Source organism: Ovis aries, chromosome 1, assembly GCF_016772045.2.
Source record: "Ovis aries strain OAR_USU_Benz2616 breed Rambouillet chromosome 1, ARS-UI_Ramb_v3.0, whole genome shotgun sequence".
In the NCBI taxonomy this organism is placed as follows: domain Eukaryota; kingdom Metazoa; phylum Chordata; class Mammalia; order Artiodactyla; family Bovidae; genus Ovis; species Ovis aries.
The window spans coordinates 105,982,494-106,005,712 of NC_056054.1; the positions used below are offsets into that span (position 1 = coordinate 105,982,494).

The 23,219-nt window shown below is 53.8% G+C and overlaps 1 protein-coding gene across 9 annotated transcripts in view; it reads right to left on the bottom strand.

Annotated features, from left to right (window-relative positions):
* Positions 1-476: 476 nt before the first annotated feature.
* The window catches only part of ARHGEF2 (Rho/Rac guanine nucleotide exchange factor 2), a 48,847-nt gene continuing 26,104 nt past the window's right edge, over positions 477-23,219 (bottom strand). For 5 of the 9 annotated variants that reach the window (XM_042255271.1, XM_027976292.2, XM_027976286.2 and 2 more), the window contains 21 exons: positions 16,201-16,345; positions 14,002-14,069; positions 13,600-13,663; positions 12,823-12,949; positions 12,486-12,595; positions 12,190-12,336; positions 11,400-11,650; positions 11,068-11,193; positions 10,656-10,773; positions 10,210-10,458; positions 8,592-8,668; positions 7,956-8,125; positions 6,173-6,240; positions 4,843-5,043; positions 4,358-4,477; positions 4,163-4,230; positions 3,986-4,021; positions 3,729-3,779; positions 3,080-3,526; positions 2,655-2,838; positions 477-1,936 (listed from right to left, as the gene is read on the bottom strand). In XM_042255271.1, the coding sequence (XP_042111205.1) occupies positions 1,863-1,936; positions 2,655-2,838; positions 3,080-3,526; positions 3,729-3,779; positions 3,986-4,021; positions 4,163-4,230; positions 4,358-4,477; positions 4,843-5,043; positions 6,173-6,240; positions 7,956-8,125; positions 8,592-8,668; positions 10,210-10,458; positions 10,656-10,773; positions 11,068-11,193; positions 11,400-11,650; positions 12,190-12,336; positions 12,486-12,595; positions 12,823-12,949; positions 13,600-13,663; positions 14,002-14,069; positions 16,201-16,345 (2,901 nt within the window). In that variant the 3' untranslated portion in view covers positions 477-1,862. Of the gene's footprint in view, positions 1,937-2,654; positions 2,839-3,079; positions 3,527-3,728; positions 3,780-3,985; positions 4,022-4,162; positions 4,231-4,357; positions 4,478-4,842; positions 5,044-6,172; positions 6,241-7,955; positions 8,126-8,591; positions 8,669-10,209; positions 10,459-10,655; positions 10,774-11,067; positions 11,194-11,399; positions 11,651-12,189; positions 12,337-12,485; positions 12,713-12,822; positions 12,950-13,599; positions 13,664-14,001; positions 14,070-16,200; positions 16,346-16,552; positions 16,644-17,473; positions 22,975-23,219 lie in introns of those variants that run through there. The other 4 variants (XM_060414941.1, XM_060414930.1, XM_042255304.1 and 1 more) reach the window with 4 other exon arrangements.

Below are 23,219 nucleotides of genomic sequence, written 5' to 3' on the forward strand. Positions count from 1 at the left end.
TACAGGAGTGGAGGGTGCTGGCTGCTCCCCCAAGCCTGCCCACACCCCATGTGGTTTCAATTCCTCTTTCCAGCTGAGGTTGCAAGCCCCATTCTTCTCATCTTGCTCCATGGGCTCCAACAGAAGTCTATGTGCTCTGCCAGCATTTAGACAACACTGGCCGCTCTTAGCCTCCCTCCCCCACAGCCCCAGAGCAGGCTATTAACCAGAAACAGGAAGCAAAAAATTAACCAAAAATAAGAACCGAAACCTACCTAATCTCTCACTGCCTCTCCAAATGCAAAGAGCAAATGAGCAGCTCCCATGAGGGGAGAGGGGAACTGTCTTAAAGAGGTTACCCCAGGATTCTGACACTGCGAAGAACAAGGGCAGAGTGAGGGCTGAATCTGAGGGGAGATGTGAAGGGGAACTGCAGCTGTGCAGAAAGGGAGGGAAGGGGGCAAGAGGCTGATGTAATTCTGAGCACGGCATGCCAGTGAGATGGAAACAGGTTTTTTAATATTGGAATCCCCCCAACAGCCACTGGAACCTAAGTGCCCCTTCATTTTTATCCTTGTATTTGTGAGTATCACAGACGACAACAAAAACAGGTTGGCACCAGTTTCTTCTGTTAGTGCCCTGTGTCTTCAGGGAGGCAGTCGCCCCTCCTGGGAGAGGAAGAGGCTCCTTTCAGATGAACACAGGGCCCTCCCTGGCTGTCCTCATCACCAGCATCCTCAGAACTCGTGGATATTAACAGACAGCACTTCCTGGGGTTCCAGGACTTTAATTTTCCCTGCTTTATCCCCCCACCCCCGACTTTCTATTTTTTTCCTTTTTTTAAAATAATCAAATTGGCAGAAAACTGGCCGGGGCTGGTGGCCACTGAGCAAGGGGGGATCCACTGAAAAATCCCCCAAATTCACACTGAGGTTTCAGGTCATGGTTGCTGAGGTGGGGGTGAGGTCAGGGCTTGGAGAGATTTCCCAACTCACCCTAGAACTGTTTGTCCAAATGACTGGGGAAGAGGTCAGAATGGGGCCCCCATTACTATGGATGAGTGGAGAAGTCAACGCTCCCCCCATCCCTCAAGTTCTTCAGAGATTTAGAGATAGAAGGCTGCAATTTCTAATTGCCTACAATCTTCTCTTAAAAATATAAAACACGTGCAGTTGGCTTTGGTACAAAAAAAAGAAAACAACAACAACAAAAAACCATTCTGGTCCCTGTGAGTTTTCCTCCTCATCCCCCAACAAACCATTATGGCCACCTCAACCTCCATTCCATCAACTCTAGGAAGCCAGGTTAAGTTCCTGGGGTTTCCACAGAAGACAGAGAGAAGGGGGAACAGCAGTAAGAGGTGGAGGGGAAGGGGAGAGGGACATGGCCCTGACCACAGCCCTTCCTGAAGGAGCAGTAGGGGCTTACGGCTGCAGCCTCTCCTCAAAGATGGGTGTTGCTCAGGAGGGGTGTCAGGGCTAGAACCCAGCAGCTGCATGGTTAAGCCTGAATAAACCCCAGTAGTGTTAAAGGACAAGGCCCCCTGTTCCCTATGGCTTGGTTCCCATGTCCCTGGTCCTCTAAATCTCCCCTCTCCCTCTGTAACTAATAAACAATAAATAAATAAATTTTCCTAAAGTAGACGGAAGAAGGCATGAAAAATTGGCATCTGCAGTGTAGCTTCTGGATGCCAGCAGGGGGCACTGTGGCTTAATTCCCCCCGCTTCCTAAATGGCCCCCAGGTATCCAAGGATACCAAGAGATGGCAAGGACAGTAAGCAGTTCTTTCAAATGTTCCCTTGTCATTGGCAGATTGGAGTCCCCAAGGTTTGCCTCCCTCAGTAATGTTCTTCAGGGGACACCGGGCGGGGGGAGGGGCCCCCTTAGCTCTCGGAAGCTAAAGGCTCCCCATCTCGGCTCTCAGTCTCTTCCGGGATGTCCTGCATTCGGGTGAAATCTGGAGGAGGAAGGGGCAAAGTCAGTGAGTGAACAGAGGCTCCTGTGATCAGCCGAACCCCTACACGGATGCCTCCCTGTCTGTGGGCTGAGCAGCTCAGAGAGCTGCGAGGGATGGCTGCTGCTGCTGCTGCTGCTGCTGCTAAGTCACTTTAGTCGTGTCTGACTCTGTGTGACCCCATAGACAGCAGCCCACCAGGCTCCGCCATCCCTGGGATTCTCCAGGGAGGGATGGCAGAGGTCTGTAATCCCCGGGTGATGGGAAAACTGTCCACAAAATAATGGATCCATACCTAGGTAGCTTGTTAAATACATGGAGATACAATACGGTTAATAAGATACAAAATATTTTAAGATGAGTATTATATGAAGTCACAGTAGCTTCGGGTTATTTTGTATTTCCTGAGCCAGCTATAAGAACTTGGAGGTCTTTGACATTTTTTCACTCTGAAAATCTATTTCTGCTTGAAAAGGTTTGGAATCATGGACCTACTGGAGCAGAGGCCCCTACATTTTCTGCTTCTGAGAGATCCACTACCTGTTTACCAGGAGGCAAACCAGGAAGCACTCTAGGCCCGTCCCAAGAGTGACTGTGGAGCTCAGTGGTTGGTTAAACATTCCTGTGCTTTCCAATGCAGGCTCCACTTGGAAACTACAGCCCAAAGGTCTGTACCCAGGTTACACCCTGTTTCTACGCCGTGTCTCTGCCAGGACCTCACCTCTTGGACTATGGGGTGGAGACAGACGGCTGCCTCCCTCCTCCTCGCTGCCGGTGTCGGGGTCACTGCTATCTTGCAGCCGCTCGTCGGGGCTGCCCAGCTCCTGCCTCTCTCGATCCTCAAAGGGTCGATGGACGGAGCGAATAGTCACAGGCAAATCCAGGCGGTCGTGGCCTCTGCTGGGCTATGGACAGCAGGCGGAAAAAGCAAGAGGTCCAGGAATGAGCAGTGTGAAGACTTGACTCTCAGTACATCTACCACTGACTGATTTCTTTCTGCACCCATCGAAATTGTTCAGCCCTCCCGCCAGTATCCTAATATCCTTCAAGTTTAATGCCTGATTTCATTTGGCCTCCAGTTCCTCAGATTCTCTCCTGGACCCTGATGTCCACCCCAGGTTAGTTCACTACTTCAAGCGTCCTTACCTGTGGGGGTGTGAAACTCAAGTACAGGGCATCACCAGCAGGGAGGCTCCGACGCCGCGGATCCAGAGGCCGGCGGGCCCAGGGGGCCTCAGCCACGAGTGGGGGTTCCGTGTGGCCCAAGGCGGCCAGCTGCCTGCGAGCCTCCTCGGCCTCCCGCTCCAGCAGGGCGCGGGCCTGCTCGCTCTCCCGGAGCCGGGCTTCCAAGCTGCCGGCCTCAGTCGCACGCTCCTCGCCGAGCCGTCGGCAGCGCCGCAGCTCCTCCTGCAATAGCGCGTGTTGCCGCTGCAGCAACGCTAGTTCCGTAGCCTGCTTTTCAGGAGCCACAGGGACGCCCCCGGCTCTGCCAGCCTCCCCATCCCGGGAATTGGCTCTGGTCAGCTTTTCCCGCCGCTCGGGGCCCTCAGGGAACCGGGCTTCCATCAAAGTGTCCTGCTGGGCCACAGCCGCCTGCGGGTAGAATGGAGATGAAGGGATGTATCAGAATCCCATTTCTTCTATCCCTCACTCCCCAGGGCCCAGATTTTGAGTCCCATAGAGCTTGAATCAGAGGAAGGTTTAGACAGGCCTGTTAGGATGGTTCTGCTCTAGCTAAGTGGACAGCTCTGGCCCAGTCCCTCCCATTCTCATTGGAGCCCCTACCCTCACTGACCTGTAGGCCATGCAGGAGTCCATAGAGATTGATCAATCGCTGCAACGCTTCCTGAGGACAGAGGAGGTGGGGGGAACAGAGTCCAAGCTTCAGGATGGGAGAACTGACCAGAAGTTGAATAAGTGTGGGTGTGGGGACAATAAGACTGCAGGTATTCTGAGGTATATACAGCACCCCCAACTCCAAACTGGGCTCCAGTTTCTCAGCTGAGAGTAACCCCTCTTTCAGTCTCCCATACCATTGCAAGCCCATCTCACCTCCTGGGGAGATCTCAGCTGATTTCCATTTCGATCCTGCAGAAACGGGTAAGGATGGGGCATCAGCAGACACACGAGTCCCTGGTGCCTGTCCCTGATAGCTCTGTGTCAAGGGTCTATAGGCCAGCAGTCCATTTCCCACCCTCTAGCTAAGTCCTGACACCTCCTGAAACCCACCTTCTGGCTGGAGTCTGAGTCAGCTCTGCAGAGCTCAATAGATCCATTGAAGGTTCTGGCCTCACCATCTGTTGAGAAGGGGAAGATGACGCACCGGCCTCGCTGCCCCAGCACCCTGACACCACTCAGACCTTGGTACCACCTCATTCTCTTTAACTCCTCCCACCTGCCGTGGTCCCCTACCCGGGCACTCACTGGCAGTGACTCCAGGACTTGTGTTACCACCGCTATCTGGCTCCACGGGCAAGGACGGTTCCCGGGGTGTCAAGAGCAGCTCCACTCCAGGCCCCACCAGCAGGTCTTTCAGGCCCTCCACTGTGTGGAAAGAAGAGGTGAGGACAGAAGGGATGGAATTCTGCAGGGGGTGGGAGGGGCTGCTGTTCACTCAGTTCACAGGACATGCAGGCATCTAGGGAAATGCCCCCTGCACAGGTAATGGGGTCTCAGTGCCAACACCACATACGAGGAAAAGATCATTAAAGTGCCCAGGGGTGTGCAGGATGAGAGGTGGCAAACAGTAGCAAGGGCCATCTTCCCCCGCCATTCCTGGCATCCAGCACCCAACAGGCACTTGGGGGAGTTCCGGACTATGGGATGGACATTCCCCTTGTCTAGCCACGTGTCCCTATTGTGTGATGGCGAAGAGGTGAGTCCAGATTCTTCCCCAGAAGCTCCCTCACCCTCACGGATGGCGTCCTGCAGTAGCCGCTCGCCACGAGGGGACTCAAGGGACTCAGAGCGGAAGAGGCCCCTGGGCAGGGTGGGCAGGGGCACCCCGCTGCCGCCATCCTCTTCCACCTGGAAGTGGGTCATCTCGGCAAATAGCCCAACCTTCTCCTGCAGCAGCTCCACCAGGGCCCGGTCTTTCTGCTGCAGCTCCACTGTGGATGAGAGACAGGTGAGCACCCGGAAGAGCCACTGGGAGTGGAGGGGCAGCCCCAGGGATGAGGAGCCAGGTATGGGCAGGGAGGGAGGACTGCATTTTGGGTTTTTTTTTGGCATTTATGCAAAAGAAGAGAACTTTTTTGGGGGGGGGAATGAGTAACACATGCAGTGTTGTCTTCAAAACGAAAGCGTGTAGCAGGGCCTGCAGGCTGTCCACCAGCTTTCATCTCCCCGTGTTTTGATTACAGAAGGAGTACAAGTTTCCTCTGGGCGTGTGGCTGCCCAGTTACACGCCATTTCCCAACCTGCCTTGCAGTTAGGCATTGCCACAGGACTAAATTCTGACCAGTGGATGGGAATGTCTTCCTGATCTGGCCTTAAAAGAAACGAGTATAAACTCTCCTCGTCCTCGAACCCTCCTTGCTAGCTGGGATGCAGATGTGAGAGCGGAAGCTGGAGGAGTGATGCAGCCACAGAGACGGGGAACCTTCATGACAAAGAGGGCACAGCTGCGCTACCACCCTGCACTTCTCGCTTCTGGACTGTTAAGTGGAGAGAAATAATCTACCTCATGTGACCAAATGGTTTTTGTTGATTTTTTTGTATAGCAGTTAGATCACACCCCCAATTAACATACAGATCTATGGTAAAAAAAAAAAGTCAGTATCTTAATCCTGTTATTCCTAGTTTCCCTTCCCAGAGAAACCACAGTAATAATATCCTCCTAGAGACACTCCACACATATACACAAAATGCATGGCACATATCTATCCCCAATGCTGGTGACAGCATATACTTCACAGTGTTTTAAACCTTGCTCTTCTCACTTAACTAAATGTTTTGGTTGTGGGTCTACATCAGCCCTCATACAGCTACCTCATTTTAAGATAGTATTCCCCTGTGTGCATATATCATACTGATAAATTATTTAAACAAGCTCTGTGGGTAGACTTACTGTTTTCTTTTTGTTTTTTGAAAACGTCATGTAATTTTTTTTATTAAACTTTTTATTTGGTATTGGAATTTAGCCGATTAACAGTTCTGTGATAGTTTCAGATAGACAGCTAAGGGACTCAGCCATACATATGCATGCATCCATTCTCCCCCAAACTCCCCTGGACTTACTCTTGATACGCCGGAGGTAAGCCTCATCCTCTGTCTCAATCAGGGGGAAGTCCTCCCTGGATGGGCATCTGGAGGGATCACAGGTTGGGTGGGGTTCGGGGAAGGAAGCTAGGTTACACACCAGGAATCTGCCTTCCCTCCTTCCCAAACATGCTCTATACTTCCCCGATAAGTCTTGTCAGCTCCGCGCCCTGGCTTCATCCTTTTCCTGGCACTGACGATCTGCATCTACTTGCCAGTGCCTCTCCGCAAGTCACCCAGAGAGGCAGCGTAGTGCGGAAGGACAACTGCAGGTTTTGGTGTCAAGCACACTGGGCTCAGATTCTGGCTCTGCAGTTTACCAGGCGGTAACCTCTCTATTTCTTCATATGAGAAACAGGGATGATATCTTCCTCACAGTTTGTTTTTTTTGTATGAGGATTAAATGAAATAATATACGAGTGCTTTGAACGTGGCATAAGCTCAATAAAACAATTATCATGAATAATGGTTTCACGACTACAAATATTTACATTATTAATAAAGAGGCCGCTATAGATCGACTGTCAATGGGATAGGAACTTTGGTCTTGTTTTCCCAGAACAGGTAATTTCATATTTTTGCACAAATTTCTGAAAAATTTGTTCAAAAGTCTAAATTGCAGAAGTGAGAAAATATATATAGTTTTATATATTATAAAGTAGAGAAGAATCCATTCCCTGAAAAGTATAAACAAAAAAATCATAAACATCCTAATTGAGTTTATTTTTCAGGCATTATCCTTGAGAATGTACTTTCTTTTCTTTTTTAAAGTTTTATTTATTTATTTTTGGCTGTGCTGGGTCTTAGCGGCTGCACAGGCTTTTTCTCTAGGTGCGGCAAGTGGGTGCTATTTGCTAGTCACGGTGTACAGGCTCCTCACCGTGGTGGCTCTTGCTGCTGTGGAGGATGGGCCCTAGGGCGCTCAGGCTTCAGTAGCTGCAGCCCGTGGGCTCAGCAGCTGCAGTTCCCAGGCTCTAGAGCACAGGCTCAGTAGTTGTGGGGTATGGGGTCAGCTGCTGCGAGGCATGTGGGATCTTCCCGGATCAGGGATTGAACCTGTGTCTCCTGCACTGGCGGGAGGATTCTTGATCACTGAGCTGCCAGGGAAGCCTGAGAATCCATTTTCGACATTTTACATGCACTTGACTTTTTGTCTGCATTGAAGGCAGCTCTTCGTCTGAGCCACCAAGGAAGCCCCTTTACTTTCTTTGATCACAACAGACACATACTCAGATCTGATGTGTGTCCAACAGAAGCCAGAGATTTGCTGCTTTAGCACACAAAATGATTTCTTTGTAGCCTCTATCGTATGGAGTTTGTTTCAGTCTTGCCCCTCTGATCACTAGTATCAATGCTTTCATTATCCTTTTTTTCTTTTTTTTTTCATTATTCTCTTTTTCATTCATTTTTAGAAAATGAAGGTGAAAGACAATACAGTCCAAATAATGGCCCACTGCCTACAGACTAAGATGTTAATGGAGGTGAAACTGTACTGCTGACTGGCAGGCATGCCGGCACGTGCCAACTTAAAGTATTCCTTTGGCTTGTCAGCTCATGGTGCATTCAGAAGGCGGTTGGGGTTGTCACTGTATAAAATGCAACTTTACCGGGCAAGAGAACATAAATGACCTTGCCTGCCTTGGGCCATCTTGTCTCTCTCCTGGCCTCTCCTTCCACTTCTGAACCCTGGGTTCTGTTCCCTGGGAGTGCTGTGGTCCAACGCCCCAAACTGCAGGAACCACAAGTCCATGCACACACTCACACTCGCACACTCTGCTGAATGACGCGGATCCAGGTGCTCCGGTCATCCCGGGATGCCGTGTGGACCTCGTACATCTCAGGGGGTGCCGCACTGATCAGAAACATCCCTTTCTCCTGGTTAGCGATGTCCCGCACGATGAGATTCTGCAGTGACACCACCGAGGGCTTGTCCTGCCAATTGGGGCACAGGAAGGATTAAAGCTGGGAATCCTGACCCCTGGATATTTGAGTCTTCAGTCCTCCTGGAGTATCCAAAGGATTGAAGAGTCAGCCGAGAATATAAGTTAAGAGCTCAGACTCTGGTGCCAGCCAGAGTGGACTTAGAGAAACGTCTGTGACCTTTGACAATTTAATTAACTTTAAGCTTTACTTTTCTCATCTACAAAAAGAGGATAATCATGTGCCTTCCTAACACGTGTAAAAAAAAGTGGCTGCATATAGTAACAATATGCGTTGGCTCTTCTTATTCCTTCTGATCATATTTATATGCATTGGCTCTTCTTATTTTTCCTGATTATATTACGGCAGTGGTTACAATAATAGCTATTTGATGTTGGAGGATTTCCTGGCCAGGGTAGGAAAGTAAGAAGGGTCTGAAACACTTGTCTATGCTGAGAAAGAAGGTGGAAGGTCTCACCAGGGCAGGAAAGATGTACTTCTGGTCCTTCTCTTGGAGAAACACCAGCACATCTGTCATCAGCAGCATGAGCACATCTGGCAGGGGGATGGAGGCAGGAGGAGAGTCAGCGTTAGAGGATGCGAGCAGCTGTTTCCCTTTCCCCGACCTCTCTCCCTCTGGTTGTTTCCTCCCCCTTCGCAGACCTCCCACCTCTCCCCATTCCTACAGCTCAGAAACGGTGGGGGGCGGGGGGGACACATGTGTCATCAGACAAAACAGTTTCTTGGGCTAGAGATGCCTATAAGCAATCACCCAGTGGCCTTGAATAAAAGCCTCTTTATCCAATGAATGCTCCTTAGCCTGTGGTCTGCCGACACCTAGGTTGTCTGCTATCACGCTTCAGAGGCTCTGTAGATCCTCTAAAGTTCCATAAGCAATTTTTACATATTAATCTATCACACGTGTGTTTTTCTGTGTGAAAGGGTCCAGAATTCTTGTGAGGGTAAAACGACTCCCAGAGCCTTTCAGTTCCATGTTGAACAACTGACATAAGATCTTTTTGGATATTTGGTCTAAGATTCCCCCCATGCCAGCATATTCCCCACTTCTTATTTTGTGCTCCATGGGGAGGGGAACAGTTAGGTTCCTTATTCATTTCTCCCACTGTTGAACAATCCCAATCTCCTTCAACAACAGCAGGCCCTGCTTTCATTTTCCTTTTCTGCCCCACCTTCAAGGCCCTCACATTCTACGGGGTCCTGTGCTTTAAGACTTGGGGGAGACAAAGGTCAACCCATGAAAGTCAGATGTCACAGTCAGGAAAACACATGCATCCTCTGCCCTTGGAGATCTTTCTAAGTTGTGGGCACACAGAAGGGGAGGGCTTCTGCTAAAGGCTTCAGAAATAAAGCTCTTCAGCCTTGCTATTTTTAACCCCCCCATGGTTTATATTCTTAGCTGCTGCGTGGGAGGGATGGGAAGGAGAGAAAGGGATGGAGGAAAGTGGCTGGCAAAGCCTGCAATACTCAAGCCTATGGAGTGGGGACTTCACGACACGGGACAGAGGTGCAGGCAAGCTCTGGCCTCAGGTAGCATTCCTCACACCTAAAGCTGAGGTCTGCGACTCTTCTGCTTTGATTTAGGTAGGCAAGCCTTGCCCAGTATAGTCTGGGAAGAGAGGCTGGGACAGTGCGCCCCGCCCTGAACACACCTTCCCTGCAGTCTTTTCTCTTCTCCACTTGGCCCGCCCTTCCCTGGGCTCCACCCCCTCCAAGGGCCTTCCTCAGCTGTGTTCCCAAAGTGCCTGCCCATTCCCCAGCCCTAGTGGCTGGGACTCCAGCTGGTAGAACCAATTACCAGGGGCTAGTCCTCTAATCCTGGAATTTCTCTGTTTTTCTCATCAAAATCGGTAGCTTTCTGGGCATGCAAGGACCAAAGGAATGAACAAATCCTGACAACGAAGTCCTTGTATCGCCCATGAAATTAAATCCAGAATTCTGACTTTTGTTACAACAGAGCTCACATATTTTCCTCCCACTGGGTCTCACCAGGGCTACATTAAAAGAGGTCCTATGGGCTTGGAGGCTTCTCCCTCTGGCCATGGACTCTTGCCTGGTCTGCCAAGCTGTCCACTGACCTTTGAAGCGCCCAGTCGCAGTCTTCCAGAGCAGGCAGCCATCGTGAATGAGCTTGCGCCGCAGGAGCTCCTCTCGGCCAAAGGGGCCCTTGCCGGGAACCGGGGCCTGGGCCCGAGGGTCCATGCGGTTGTAGATCTCCTGCAGGCGGGCCCCTTTCTCCAGCTCGTGCACATCCTGGTCCACGTTGGACAGCAGCTCCTTCACCAGCCCCAGGGCCGTGGTCAGGTCCTGGCGCTCCTCCTCCATCCCTGACACCGAGGTCGGCGTGAGGAAGGGGTGGCCCAGCCAGCTTCACGCCAGTCCCCAACCCACTGATCTCAATGCCGCCTTCAGAGGCTGCCCAGGGTTCCATATGTGACCCTCTTCCTCCCGGTGGTTGTCCAGGGCCACGCCTCACCCCTGACAGCCCTCTCCCTCCTCCTCCCGCCTGGACTCGCCCTCTCACCGTGGGAATGCTGCAGGATGCGGTTGATGAGCACTGGGTACTTGGTGATGCGCTGAGTCACTAGCAGAATGCACTCTTGTACCCCATGCCGCTTCAGCACCGCCGAGCGGGTCACTTTCTACAAAGCGAGGTCAGGGCTCAGTGCCAGAGGGGCACCCGCGGGGAGGGCACCAGAAAGGACGCTGGACTTGGAGCCTAAGCCCTGGTGCCTGCCTGCACTTGGTCATTTACCTCATGCTGGCTGGCGGGAGGTTAATGACTCTGGAAAATGGGGCCGACAAGGTCACAGGTTTACTGTGAGGACCCAAGGAGCGAGAGCACTCGCTCTACCCCTGGAAAAACGAGCAGCTGTGTCCACTAGGGCTGGGGCACTACAGGAGGCGGAGGGTGGGTCTTGGAGAGGTTTGCTCACCCGGATGAACTGCTGGAAGCGTTTGTCTCGGGCATACAGCTCCTTATAGAGTTTTAAGGCCTTGGTGTGGCGGCTACAGAACTCTGAGTAGGTCTTCCGCATCTGCTCTGCGCTAGGACCTGAGAACTAGAAGTTGGGGGAGCAAGGCTGGGTCAGCATGTCCCCCAAAGTCACCTCTCATCCCCAATGCCCTCTCGCCTCCTGCCAAACAGGCTGGCTTCCTGCCTTTCCAACTCTCTCTGCCCCACCCCCCAGAGTCTGGAGATGAGAAATGCCCACTCTAGTCACACCCCCGCCCAAGACTGCTGCCCAGGGCTCCTGGCTTTTCTCACCTGGCTGATGAGCAGGTCCCCCAAGCGATGGATGACGAAGTTCCGGGTGCTACCAGGGCATAGGGCATGGCGCCGGCGATCCAGCAGCTGGCTGAGGAAGCGCGTGTGGATGTCAGTGAGCTCGTCCACACAGGGGAACAGGCCCTGGACCACTCCTGGCTCCAGCTGCAGCTCTTCCAGCATGCCCGTGCGGAAGAGGCGGGTCATGATCTTCAGTGTCCGCACGTGGTGCAGCTCTGTCTGGATCAGCTCTGTGGGGACGGTGGAACACCCGGCTTGGCCACAACTGGTGGGGCCAAGGCTGGAGACCTCAGGCTTATTAGAGGTTTTCAGTTTCCCTTCCAGGCTAATATTCTGCGTTATGATCTTAGATCATTTTTCTAATCATTTATCTTTATGCCTTGCCATCTCAAGGCAGAATGAGGCTGTGGAGACAGGCAGGGGAAGGGGCTAAGAGGGGCTCACTCTTGCCATCTCAAGGTATAAAGTCAAAAACTATGTGTTCCTTACATGCCTAGACTTCCCACAGTCCCCAGCACAGAGCTGGGCATGCAATGGGCAGAGAGGAAAGACTAAGAGTTGACTGGAAGGAAGGGATTACGAAGGGCCTTGGAGGTCAACAGCTCCAAAAGCTGTGGACCTCGTAGCTACTTATGGGATCACTGGCAGGGTCTTGAAGGCCAATGGGATAAGAGGAAAGTGTCTTGAGAGGTAGGGGCTGGCAGAGGAAGGACACAGAGAAACAAGGCCAATAACAAAAGAGAAGTCCGGGGTGGTCTTCCCGGCTCACCATAGATGACATCCTGCTGCTTCATCACCTCCTTTTTATGCTGCTGCAAGAAGCTGCTATCCACCGCAAGGCTCCAGGAATCAGCTGCAAAATCCTTCTCATCCATCTCAAAGTCACTCATCAGCTCATTGTAGATCACTTCAGCACCTGGACGCGAGTGGGGGAAACGACTCGGACCCCAAATCTCTTCCCTGGGTCCTGGGCCCTTCTCTGGATCCCTTCCCACCCTGCCTTTCTCGGGCCAGCTCCCGCCCGCCCCTCACGCCTGGGTCTCCCCCAGGTCCGGGCACGGTCACCTTCGTCGATGAGGGACTCCACCGACAGTGTCCGGTTCCGCATGTTGAGGGAGTCCGTGGACTGTGAGAGGATCCGGCGCAGCCCCAGGGGAGACTCATCATTGAAGTGTCTGAGGGGAGTGGAGCCTGGCTGCATCATCCGACTGACTCGGGCGAGAGATCCCTTCCCAGGTTGGGGAACAAAGGCGGCATCCCAGAGGCAGTCACTCCAAGTTCTCCTTACCTGTCTATCATTCTGAACTCAGGGATGGGGAGGACCTCTCAGCCCCTCCCCCCGGCCTGTCTCCACAGCCTCACTCTGCCTGCCTGGTTCTACCGTCCCCAAGCAGAGGCTCACCCAGCAATATTGGTGGTGGAGACGCTTTTGGCTAAAGACAAGGAGGAGCGGCCACGGCGGGAGCCGAGCAGGGACTGCCGGATGTCGGAGGGGTAGATGGCCGAGCTGGGCCGCTCCCGAGTGGTAGCTGTCGGAGGGGATACCAAACAAGCAAGCCTCAAACCTGGTGCCTTCCCGGGACTCAAGCCTCCCAGGCTCCTGGACTAGAAAGGAAGCCTCCTCTCCAACCCCACCTTTAGCCCAGTTCTAGTCAGAGAAAGATGATAATAATGCTACCCATAAACTTGTGCAATACTTTTAATGGTTACAAAGAGCTTTTCTTATCTCTTCCCGGCCACAAGCCTACAAGCAAACTGCAGCTCAGGATGGTGAAGAGATTTGGCTGGGGTGACTCAGCTGGTGGCTGAGCACAGACTCAGACTCTAGTTTTCCTGACTAAGCACCCCGCTCTTTCTGTCACACCAGATCTTTCTGAATTGGCCCTTAACAACTTCTGCCAACATCCCCAAGGGCCATGTAAATAACTGATCATACTAATATAAAGTGTGAGCAGGCTCAGATGACCAGTCATTCCAAGCCTTCAACCTCATTTTAATTCTGCTGTCCCGCCCCCAGGCCCAGGGGTCTCCATCTCCCTTGTGCCGCCGCCATCAGCTTCCAGATGAAGGGAGGAAGGTGCCGTGCCAGGGAACGACCTCAAGGGGGCAGCAGAGCCCATGGGCCGAGAGGCCTGGTGGGCCAGGGTCCTGTGGCGGCTCCTGCACCCTCACTACTCACTCTTACTGCGAAGAGAAACGGACTGCAAGGCAGTGTTGTTCTTCAGCAGGGCAGCTTTCTGTTGCTGTGAGACAGAGGGCAAGAGAGACACCAAGAACAGCTGTCACCCAAGGGTCACCTCCGTGGGCCCAGGACAGGAGCTGGGTGGCTGGCCCCCTCGGGAGAAAGCTGGCTTGATCGCTAAGGGCATCAGGGTGGCTGAGCCCAGTGCCAAGGGGATGTGTCCAGAGAAACAGGCTGGCCCCCTCTGGCGGGGCCTGAGGCCTAGGGTGGAGGGTCGGGCTGCCCCGTGGAGAGGAGAGGGGTTGGGGAACACACGGTGAGGAATGAACGGAATAGGCACGAGGGTACCACACACTCACTACCCTCTCCCCCAGCCCTCTGCCCTCCCTGCCATCTCACCTTCTGCTTGACCTTGGTACAGTTGGCGAGGGTGTCTTTACAGCGGTTGTGGATAGTCACATTGCAGGCTGGGAGGGTGGGGTAGAGAGGGTGACGGGAGGGCCGGGTGGTACAGGACAGGACACACCCACATGCAGACCCCCATGTCCCCCTGGCCACACCGTCAGAGACTCGCCCCCTCCCCAGACTCCTTGGCCATCGCCACACCCCAGTCCCTCTCCTCCCGCCTCCCCCTTCCTTCAAGCAGGAGATGAAGTGAGGGGGGGATAGGTATGGACCACAATTAAGCCATAGGAGGGGGATAATCCTGACTCAGAGATGACCTGTGAGGTGGACTAGAGGGAAGAAGGGGTTACTGGCTGCCAGAGATGAGCTCAAGAAGCACAAAGGTGGCTGAGAATGACAGATGGCAGAAAGGACGCCCACGGAACAGAAGGTGGCACAGGAGCAGCTGGGAAGGGGGCTAGGGGCAGGGAGGGGAATGAACATCCCCTGGGCAGCGAGGAAATGGGCCACATCAAGTGGATGCTAGCAAATGCAACGATCCTCATCGCACAGATGAGGAACCCGTCTCCTGGAGAGCTTAAATCATTTGCCAGAGGTCCTAGTGGCAGAGCTGGAGTTTAACTCAGGGGTGTCTGGGTTCTACGTGGAGCCACGTGTCTGCCGGTGAACCCTGGCTAGGCCTAAGCAACGCAAAGGCTGATGGATCCAGCAGCAGAGCTGGGACTGGCCATGCCTTGCCCCTGCCGGCCACGCCTGCCTGCCTTCTGTACTGCTCAGCTATGCTTGCTATGACTCCAGTCTCCCTTCCGGGCCCGGGGAGTCTTGTGCTCCAAGTAAGGCAAACCCACAGCTCCCACACTCCATCTGCTTCTCCCTCATCACCCAGCCCACCTTGCCGTGGGGTAGGAGAGAAGAGGCGAGGAGGGGTAGCCATGCCTGGGCGCTGGGACTGCCGGCTGTCTGTCCCTCTCCCTGATCTGCCCTCAGCCCTTGGCTGGCTCCAGCTTCCCCTCCCCCATCCAACAACACCGGAAACTCTGCTAACTCCTTCAGACAATACCCAGCATCAGGCTTACTTCCACAAATACAAGGCGAGCAGGGTGGGGCAGAGGGGCAGACAGAAGTGGGGGCTGGGGCTGCGCCCACCCTGCTGGAGCTCTCCTCGACCTCCAGCACCCAGTGTCTCTGGATCGAACCTCCGCTTTCCACCTGCTCTCAAAATAGCGCTTGCTGCCCGCCTCCCCAGTTCCCCTGGCAACGAGCTTCCAGATTGGGGATTTTGTCAGGTCCCTAGAGGGATCTAGATTGGGGTTCCCTCCTCACCCTCATTAACTCAAGTTGAACAGTGAGGAGGGAGGGAGGCCTCACTGGTTCTGTCTGGGGTTCCCTGCCAGGTTCCATAGAGATTTAGAAGCTAAAGCTTTTGCTCCTCTGTTCCGCAGTGGGCCGTGCTGCTCAAACCAGAAGCAGCTCTTTGCCATAAATCTGGGGGTGGATGGGTGGACAGGGTGGGAGCCCTCTGTACAGGCATCTTGGGGAAGGAAGAAATCTTGGCTTGTACTTAATACAGGGCTATCCTGAGATGTGGCTGAAGGTCAGGAGTTCTAACCGCTATTCCCTCAATATACACATTGCTACCATATCCTCTCTTTCTCACTACGTATCAGCCGGACTAGAAATTTGAGATGAGTGTCCTTATCCCTAATCCTTCAGAGATTTAGAGATTTCAGCCTCCACCTAGTCAACAGAAAGGGAGGGGGCAAGGGGACCCTGAAGTCCTGAACACCCAGTTCGGCCCAGGAAGATCGGCAGAGCAGCTGCAAGGCTGGCAGCCTCCCATCCAGCTCCCCTATCCAACCCCCCTCCCCAGACACACAACATTCCTTCTCCTTCTCCAATCAGTTCTCTGACCTTCAGCAGCTGTTCGGGGAGCTGGGGGATGCCCAGTGGACGACAGCTGCAAGGAGAGCCACCCTGGCCTCCCCTCCCCCATCCCCCCGAGTCCTGCTCATACCATATTCTGACCGCCACTATTCCTAGACGTAAGGAAAGGGAGAAAGGGATCAAGCATCCAGCCCTGGCATTTGGGACTCAGAGAGTGAGCCTTATGGATATAGGGCAGAAAGGACAGATGGAAGGACCAGGGTCAGAGCGCACTGAGGCAGAGTGACATTCAGGGTCCAAAGAACTTACTTGGGCAGATGAGGGCTTCCTTGGCTGTGATGCTCTTGTTACAGGCATAGCACATGGTCATGCCCGAAACGGAGATGGTGGTGAAGAGGTGCCCATTGGTGTAGCGCGCGTCCTTGGCTTCCTTCATCTTCTCCTTTTCCCGGGTCTGCAGAGGGGCGAGAGAGACAGGAAGTGAGGCTGGAGGATGCCAGGGTGCCTGAGAAGTCCAGAGAGCCAGAGGTGAGCGAGCAACGCCTTCCTGGGGTTGCCAGAAACACACCACTTCCTGAAGCAGAGCCTGCCGCAGCGTGCCAGAGGTAGCTGTCCAGGAGTGCCTGGCCATCCCCAAGGGCCGAGCTGGCCCCTGACCTACCTGGCCCCTGCGGCTGGGTTGCCTCCTGTTGCCGCTCATCTCCACGGCTCTAGACCTCCGCGTCCTCACTCCACCTCCCGGCTCTAGCTCTGCTCGCCCCCAAGCTGCTGTACTCTCTTCTCTGTGCCGGGAGAAGATGCGCAGAGAGGAGGGGAGAGCAGGCAAAGCAGAAGGTGCCAGCTCACCAGCGCTTTCAAATCTATGGGAGTTAGCTCCTCTTATAACCATGACAACCGGTGGTGGAGCCGCTGTCTCTGTGGCAGTGGCAGTCACAGTGGGGGGGCAGGAGATCCCCTCATCAGATTGGCTGAAGGGGGCAGGATGCTTCCACTGCCACCCTCAACAGGAGGTCAGGATCCCAAACCTTAGAGGCCTCCACATCTGCTCAGCCTAGGGACACAGGGCCTCTCTACAGGAGGCAGCATGTCCCCTGTTAACCTCAGGGAGGAGGAGCCTAGTTTCAATCTCTTCACTTGTCTTCTCCAGGATCTTTAAGAAAGGAAACTTGGCCATCAAGGTCTCATTCCTGGCAGGAAGTCTCTTCTGCAGTTTAACTTTTATCCTTCTCACGCTCCCCTCCAAATCCTAGGATTGCTCCCTTCTTCCTCCTCACCCAGTTAGTCTAGAAGTCCTTTCTGGCATCCACCCTCTGTCCCAGCTGCAGCGTCAGTTCCTCCTGCCCTGCTCTGTCTGGCTGGGGCACTCTCTGGGCTCGTCCGCACAACCTCAGAAGCAGGCATTTCCCATCAGCTTTCTCATCTCCTGCTTCACACCCCGACTCCCACCTCTGCAGGTCAAGTTCTTCTCCCTGACCTCTTTTCTGTCCTTCCTCAAGGCCCCCGAACTTTCCCTGAACCTGAGGAGATGAGAAGATGGGACACCGTACTTGACACCCATTCCGGGACCCTCCTCAGTGGTCACCTCAGATCCCTGGATTTTCCCTCCACTCTTAGAGAACTGAGAGCAGGAAGCAGAGATGGCAAGACCACTCCTGGCAAGGCCTCCCTGCCTCTCTCAGAAACCGAAGAGCGAAGAGCAAGATCCTGATGGCCGAGGGTGATGAGCCCCAAGTCAGATGACGCTATCGGGGCCCTGGGACAGCCAATCGAAACTCAGAGGAGGATCCGCAGTCTGGACTTGGGGGTGAGGGGCCCAGTCCTGACTCTCAGCTGAAGTCACTCTATCAGTTAGGAGGTGGGGGAGGGGAAGAGACGCACTGGCTTGGGGTGAGGGTGGAAAAGGGAAGTGTGAAGGGATGGTATGAGTCAACAGCACAGGGGCCAGAGGGCACTGGACTGTGGTGCCCGAGGGTCTCAGGGCTGCCTGGTGCCCCAAGATCCCTCTCTCTCCCGGCAACCCTCACAAGTCCCAGGTGTATCTGATGGTGAACAGAGCCTGGAGCTCTTGAGGTTATGCTCCACCAATCACCCATTTTCCCTTTCTCCTCCCCTCCCAGCCTCCTGCTCTTCCCATAACACCCTCTCCTTCCCATCCCTGGCCTCCCACCTCTTTCCCACCCTTGCTTCTCCTCTGCTGCTCTTGGCCTCTCCCTCCCCTCCTCCTAGGCCTTGTCAAGGAAGCTCACCAACCTCTCACTCTAACCTCCCTTTTTCTTTTCTGATACCTACCTATCTGGGCCACTAGAAAATTCTCTCTTTGGTCTAACCACCATGTGCCCAGCTCCAAATTATAGCTCTTTAGGAAATCTAATCCTCCTCTGAATAAAATGGCCTTATAGAACCTGGGAGATTTCCCTCATAGCTCAGTCGGTAAAGAGTCTGCCTGCAATGCAGGAGACCCAGGTTCAATTCCTGGGTCAGGAAGAACCCCTGGAGAAGGAAATGGCAACCCACTCTAGTATTCTTGCCTGGGAAATCCCATGGACAGAGGAGCCTGCCAGGCCACATCCATGGGGTTGCTAAGACAAGACTTAGCAACTAAACCACCACCACCACCATAGAACCTCAAAATCCAAGTCCAAACAGCTCACTGCTCTACACTTTGCCTTCTCTTCTCCTCACCTGCCCTCCCACAAACAGAAAAGTTTGAGGAATTGTTATGTTTGAATTAAAAGTAAGCAAACAAAAAACCGTGACTGTATTAAAAAGAGCAACATGGGGAGGGGAAAATTAGGGGTATGGGATTAAGAGATATAAACTACTGTGTATAAAATAGATAAGCAGGGAATTCCCTAGTGGTCCAGTAGTTAGGACTCTGCAATTTCGTTGCTGAGGGTTCAGTCCCTGGTTGGGGAACTAAAATCCTCACAGCATGACTAAAAACAAAAAAGCGAAACAGACAAGAAGCGAGGATGTATTGCATAGCACGGGGAGTTATAGCCATTATCTTGTAACAACTTTAATGGAGCATACATAATCTGTAAAAGCACTAAAACAAATATAATATGGTAAATCAACTATATTTTTTAAAAAAATGACATATCTGAAGCAAGGTCAAGTCCAAAATGGGCAGCCCTGCAGATCCACGGCTGCGCCCCTACAACTCCCCCTCTCCTCCCCACCCCCACCACCTCTGCCCTCTGCCTTCTGCCCTCAGGCCTCCAGGAGCACTCACCTGGGAAAGAGGCGGGGAAAGAGGGCGAGAGGACTGGGGCAGCCAGAGGACAGGGACTCTTATGGACCTTCCCTCTCTGGCTCCAAGGGCCCAGTCTCCTCCACCTCTCAACACTCACCCTTTCTCCAAGGGACCCCCTGTCTAGGTGGGCCAGCAGCGGGCAGCAGCCACAGCAGCAGCACATCCCAACAGACACTGCCCAGCAGCGAGCGGCCCTGGCACTGCCTAGTGCTATTGTCCTGGAGGCAGTCTGCACCCTCCCCAAGGGCTCAGGCTGGTGAGGCCAGACAGACATAGGGCCTGCACCCCAGGGCTGCCTGCTCCAGAGTCGATGGCCGTGTGTGTGTCTCTGTCCTACTCTTTCCAAATATTCTTAAGATCACCCCTTACGTGCCTGCCCACCAGCCAGCAGGACAGCCCTTCACCTCACAACCCCATCTGTCCACCAAGAAAAGGGCCCACTGCTCCCCAATCCACAACACCCACTTGCAAACTCAGAGGCCCTTCCTTCAGTCCTATACTGTTCAGTGTCCAGAGTCCTGCTTTCTTACAAACCCTCACAGAAGGTCCTGCCACACAGCCTGCATCTCCGCCACTGCTCCATCAAGGGTCAAGTGAATAAAGCCCGGGTAAGCACCAAGCACAACGGCTGGAACGTAACAGGCACTCAGCGTATGCTTGGGAAGAAGGGAAGTAAAGAAGCATGGACGGATGGCGAGACACCAAGACAAGGGGTCCTAGCAGCACCCTTACCCCTGCTCTAGGGAGCCCTTCATTCTTTATCACAGCTTCAGAGCTTTCAGTCTCCCCTTCCGCCTCCTCTCTTTCTCTCTCTTTGACTGAGCCATGCACTTGTGAAATCTTAGTTCCCTGACCAGGGATTGAACCTGTTCCCTGTGAACTGGAAGTGTGGAGTCTTAACCACTGGACCACCAAGGAATTCTGGTCTCCTCCTCTCTTGTTATTCTTTCCTCCCTCCTCCCAGAACTTCACTCCTAATTCCTTTGAATTTAGGCTCAGATGGTATCCTCTGAAAGTCAGAAGAAGACTTTCCTTCCCACTGCAGTGCATCCCAGACTTTGGTCATTTTGGAGAAAGACTAGGCAAATGGCAGAGGGCATTGAGGCTGCTGGCTCAAACACACAGGCAGTCTCCCCTTCCTCTGTGCTTAGTCTCCCAGGCCGAGAGATGAGGAAAACAGTGACGTACGCAAAGGCCAAGGAATGCCAAAGCCAGGACTTTGGCTTCCTGTACTCCCAAGCAGGCAGCAGAGGATGGTGGAGCTGACCCAGAGGAGCGAGCACCTCTCCAGAGCCTAAGCTGTCAGTGTCCTTGTTCCTCCATCAGGTATGTCCAAACCAAGACCTCTGGAGAAGTCACATGATGCTGAGAATGACCACTGCTCAGGCCAAGGGGCAGCAGCCTCTTCCCCAAGGTAGTACAGTCTCTGTCCAGGCTGTGCTTGGTGGCCAGAAGGTCCCTGGAAGGTTCTACTCGGTTTCAAGTCATCTGTGGCTTAGACCCTGGATAGCAGGGGTTCAGAATCATAGGCTGCAAAGGGCCATGAGTCCTGAGGGATGGGTTCTAGGGCTGGGAATGAGAGAGGGGGTTCCTGGCCATGGGACTGAGAAGAGGGCTCGGAGTGGTCTCAGCCAGGCTTTGCTTCCTTTATGAGAAGATGAAGGCAGGAGGCTAAGGAGAAGGTGGCCAAACCGAAACGGTAACACCAAAGCCAGAAGCATAACACAAAAAGCCATCGCCGAACACACAAAGGCACTTAATAAACGCTTGCTTGATGAATGAAGATGAGCTACCGGACGGTGGGGGTGGGCACACGAGTGGAGCAGAAGAGGGGCGCTGAGGGCCATAGGGAATAAAGTTGGGCTGGAGACCGGGAGGCTCAGGCATTCTGAACCCCAGCCCGGCCCCCCCACCCCCCGCCAGGCCACACCTGTCGGGTCAGGAGAGAAAGACAAGCAGAGATGGAGGGGGGCAGTGATGCAAACAGACGGGCATTTGTGCAGGCGAACAATAGCTGTGCCAGGACTCCCTGCCCTCCTGGCACAGGGCAGGCCGGCTGAGTTGGGAGGGGGCAGCTGCTGCCTGCAGCCCCTCCCCCACCCTCCCCCAAGGAGACATAAACAAACCCAGAAGGGTCCAGCCAGCACCTCTCAGCCATTTCTCTGACCAGCTCTAGGAACCATGCCCAATCTGCTCCCTCTCGTTCCTAGATGATACTTCAAAGGAGAGACTGAACTAAAAATGGAACTGCTTCCTCACGTCCAGAGTGCAATGAGCCCCCTACTTTGGTGACCATCATTCAAAACAGTGACCCAGAGCATCTGGGGATAGGCACACAGACACACACCCACACCAACACACAAACACACCAACACACAGGACAGGGCATGTGCACACATGGGATTCACTCCTTCAGATCTGCCCTCCCTGACTCCAAGGTCAGGGGTTCCAGGAAAGCCAGAGGGACTGAGACTGAACCCCTCTTGAAATCCCTCGGGCAGCCCGGCAAGTCCCTCTCTAGGCGCCATCAGACCCCCTGGAGTCACTCGGCCACTACCTTAAGCATCACACTCCCTTCCCCCATCCTTGCTTCTCCCCTCCCCCTCAGCTCTTTTCCTAACCTCTAAGACCCCAAGAATCTTTTCCTATGCCCCACAAAGCCTCAGCCTCTCCGGAGACCCCCTAGTTCTTCAACTTCCCTCCCAGACTGCCAGCACTGCCAGTTCCCTCCAGGGCTCCCCCAGCCCTCCTCTCCAGTTCCACTCCCAGTCCCGCACACAAAGCCAGCCACCTCTCCAACAGCCAGAACAAAGAAATAGTCTCTCTCCTCTCCCCCACCACCACACTCCAAAGCTGGGGTCCTTTAGATTCCAGGGAGACCCCCTGGCCTCCAGAGCCATCCCTGATCCTCTGGTCCCTGCTTCCTTCTAGGGAGGAAAGGACTCTTTGTTCTGAGAGAGGAGACAGTTATGGTTTGGGGGAGGAGGAAGGTGGGAACAGAGGAGGAAAGACAGAAAAGGGACCTCTGGGGTTTGGGGCCTGTGGAGGTAAGAAGTAGAGCGCAGAGAACGAGGGGGTGGAGGACTGAAGACAGCCTGGAAGAATAGAAACGGAGTGAAAAGAGAAAGGAGTCAAGGGTGGCGGTGCGGGAGCTGCATAGACTCTAGGAGAGTGGGAAGGAGAAAGGGGCAGGTTCCACTTAAATTCCTTCTTCTTCAAGGAAGTCCCGAGGAGGAAGGCAAGGAATGGTGGGGGGCGGGGGCTGTCAGGACCGGCTGTGAAGCATCCCCCCAAATAGGCAGCAGGGGAGACCATCTTCCTCAATTATCTCATTTCCAGCAGGCCCCCTCTCCTTCCCACCGCAGTATAAAAAGAAAGGAGACAGCTGGTGTGCTTGGGGGAGGGGGAAGAGGGGATCCAGGGTTTGTTGGCTAAGAACCAACTCCCCTCTTCTGTAACCACAGTTTTCCGGAGGTGGCCCTCCCCTTCCGACCAGCCCAAACTGACAAGCACCCTCCTCCAGTGGCCTCCGTGCCCTCTCAGACCTACCCACTCAGCCCCCCACATCCCCACCCCCAAACAGCTTCCCAACACCCCCAAACCAAGATCAGCCCCAGGACCCCAGGATGGAAAAAGTCAAGCTTCTAGATTCCCAGTCCTCCTAATGACCAAAAACAAAACAAACAAACGCAACCCCCCACAAGGCATCAGGACCCAGTTATCCGGCTCCCCAGCTTCTCCCAATAACGGAAAAGGGACCCCAGTATCTACCTTTCCAGAACCCCTGTCTATAGCCCCTCACCGGTGCCCCCACGGCTTTCCTTTTTAGGGTGGAACCAAATTTCCGTGGTTTCAAAAAACCTCTCCTCCCCCCTTGGCGCTACTCCAGAGTCTCAGCTCAAACGGTTGAAAAATAAACAGACTTTCATAGCTGGGGCCTGGCCCGGCGCAGGGCTGGGAAGAGCCTGCCTGCCACCCCACTGTTTCACCGCACTTCAGCCGTCACTCCTCTGGACTTCTGTTTGTCTTAGGCCCTACCCAAACCCCCAGTTGCTTTCCTGTTAGCAGAATC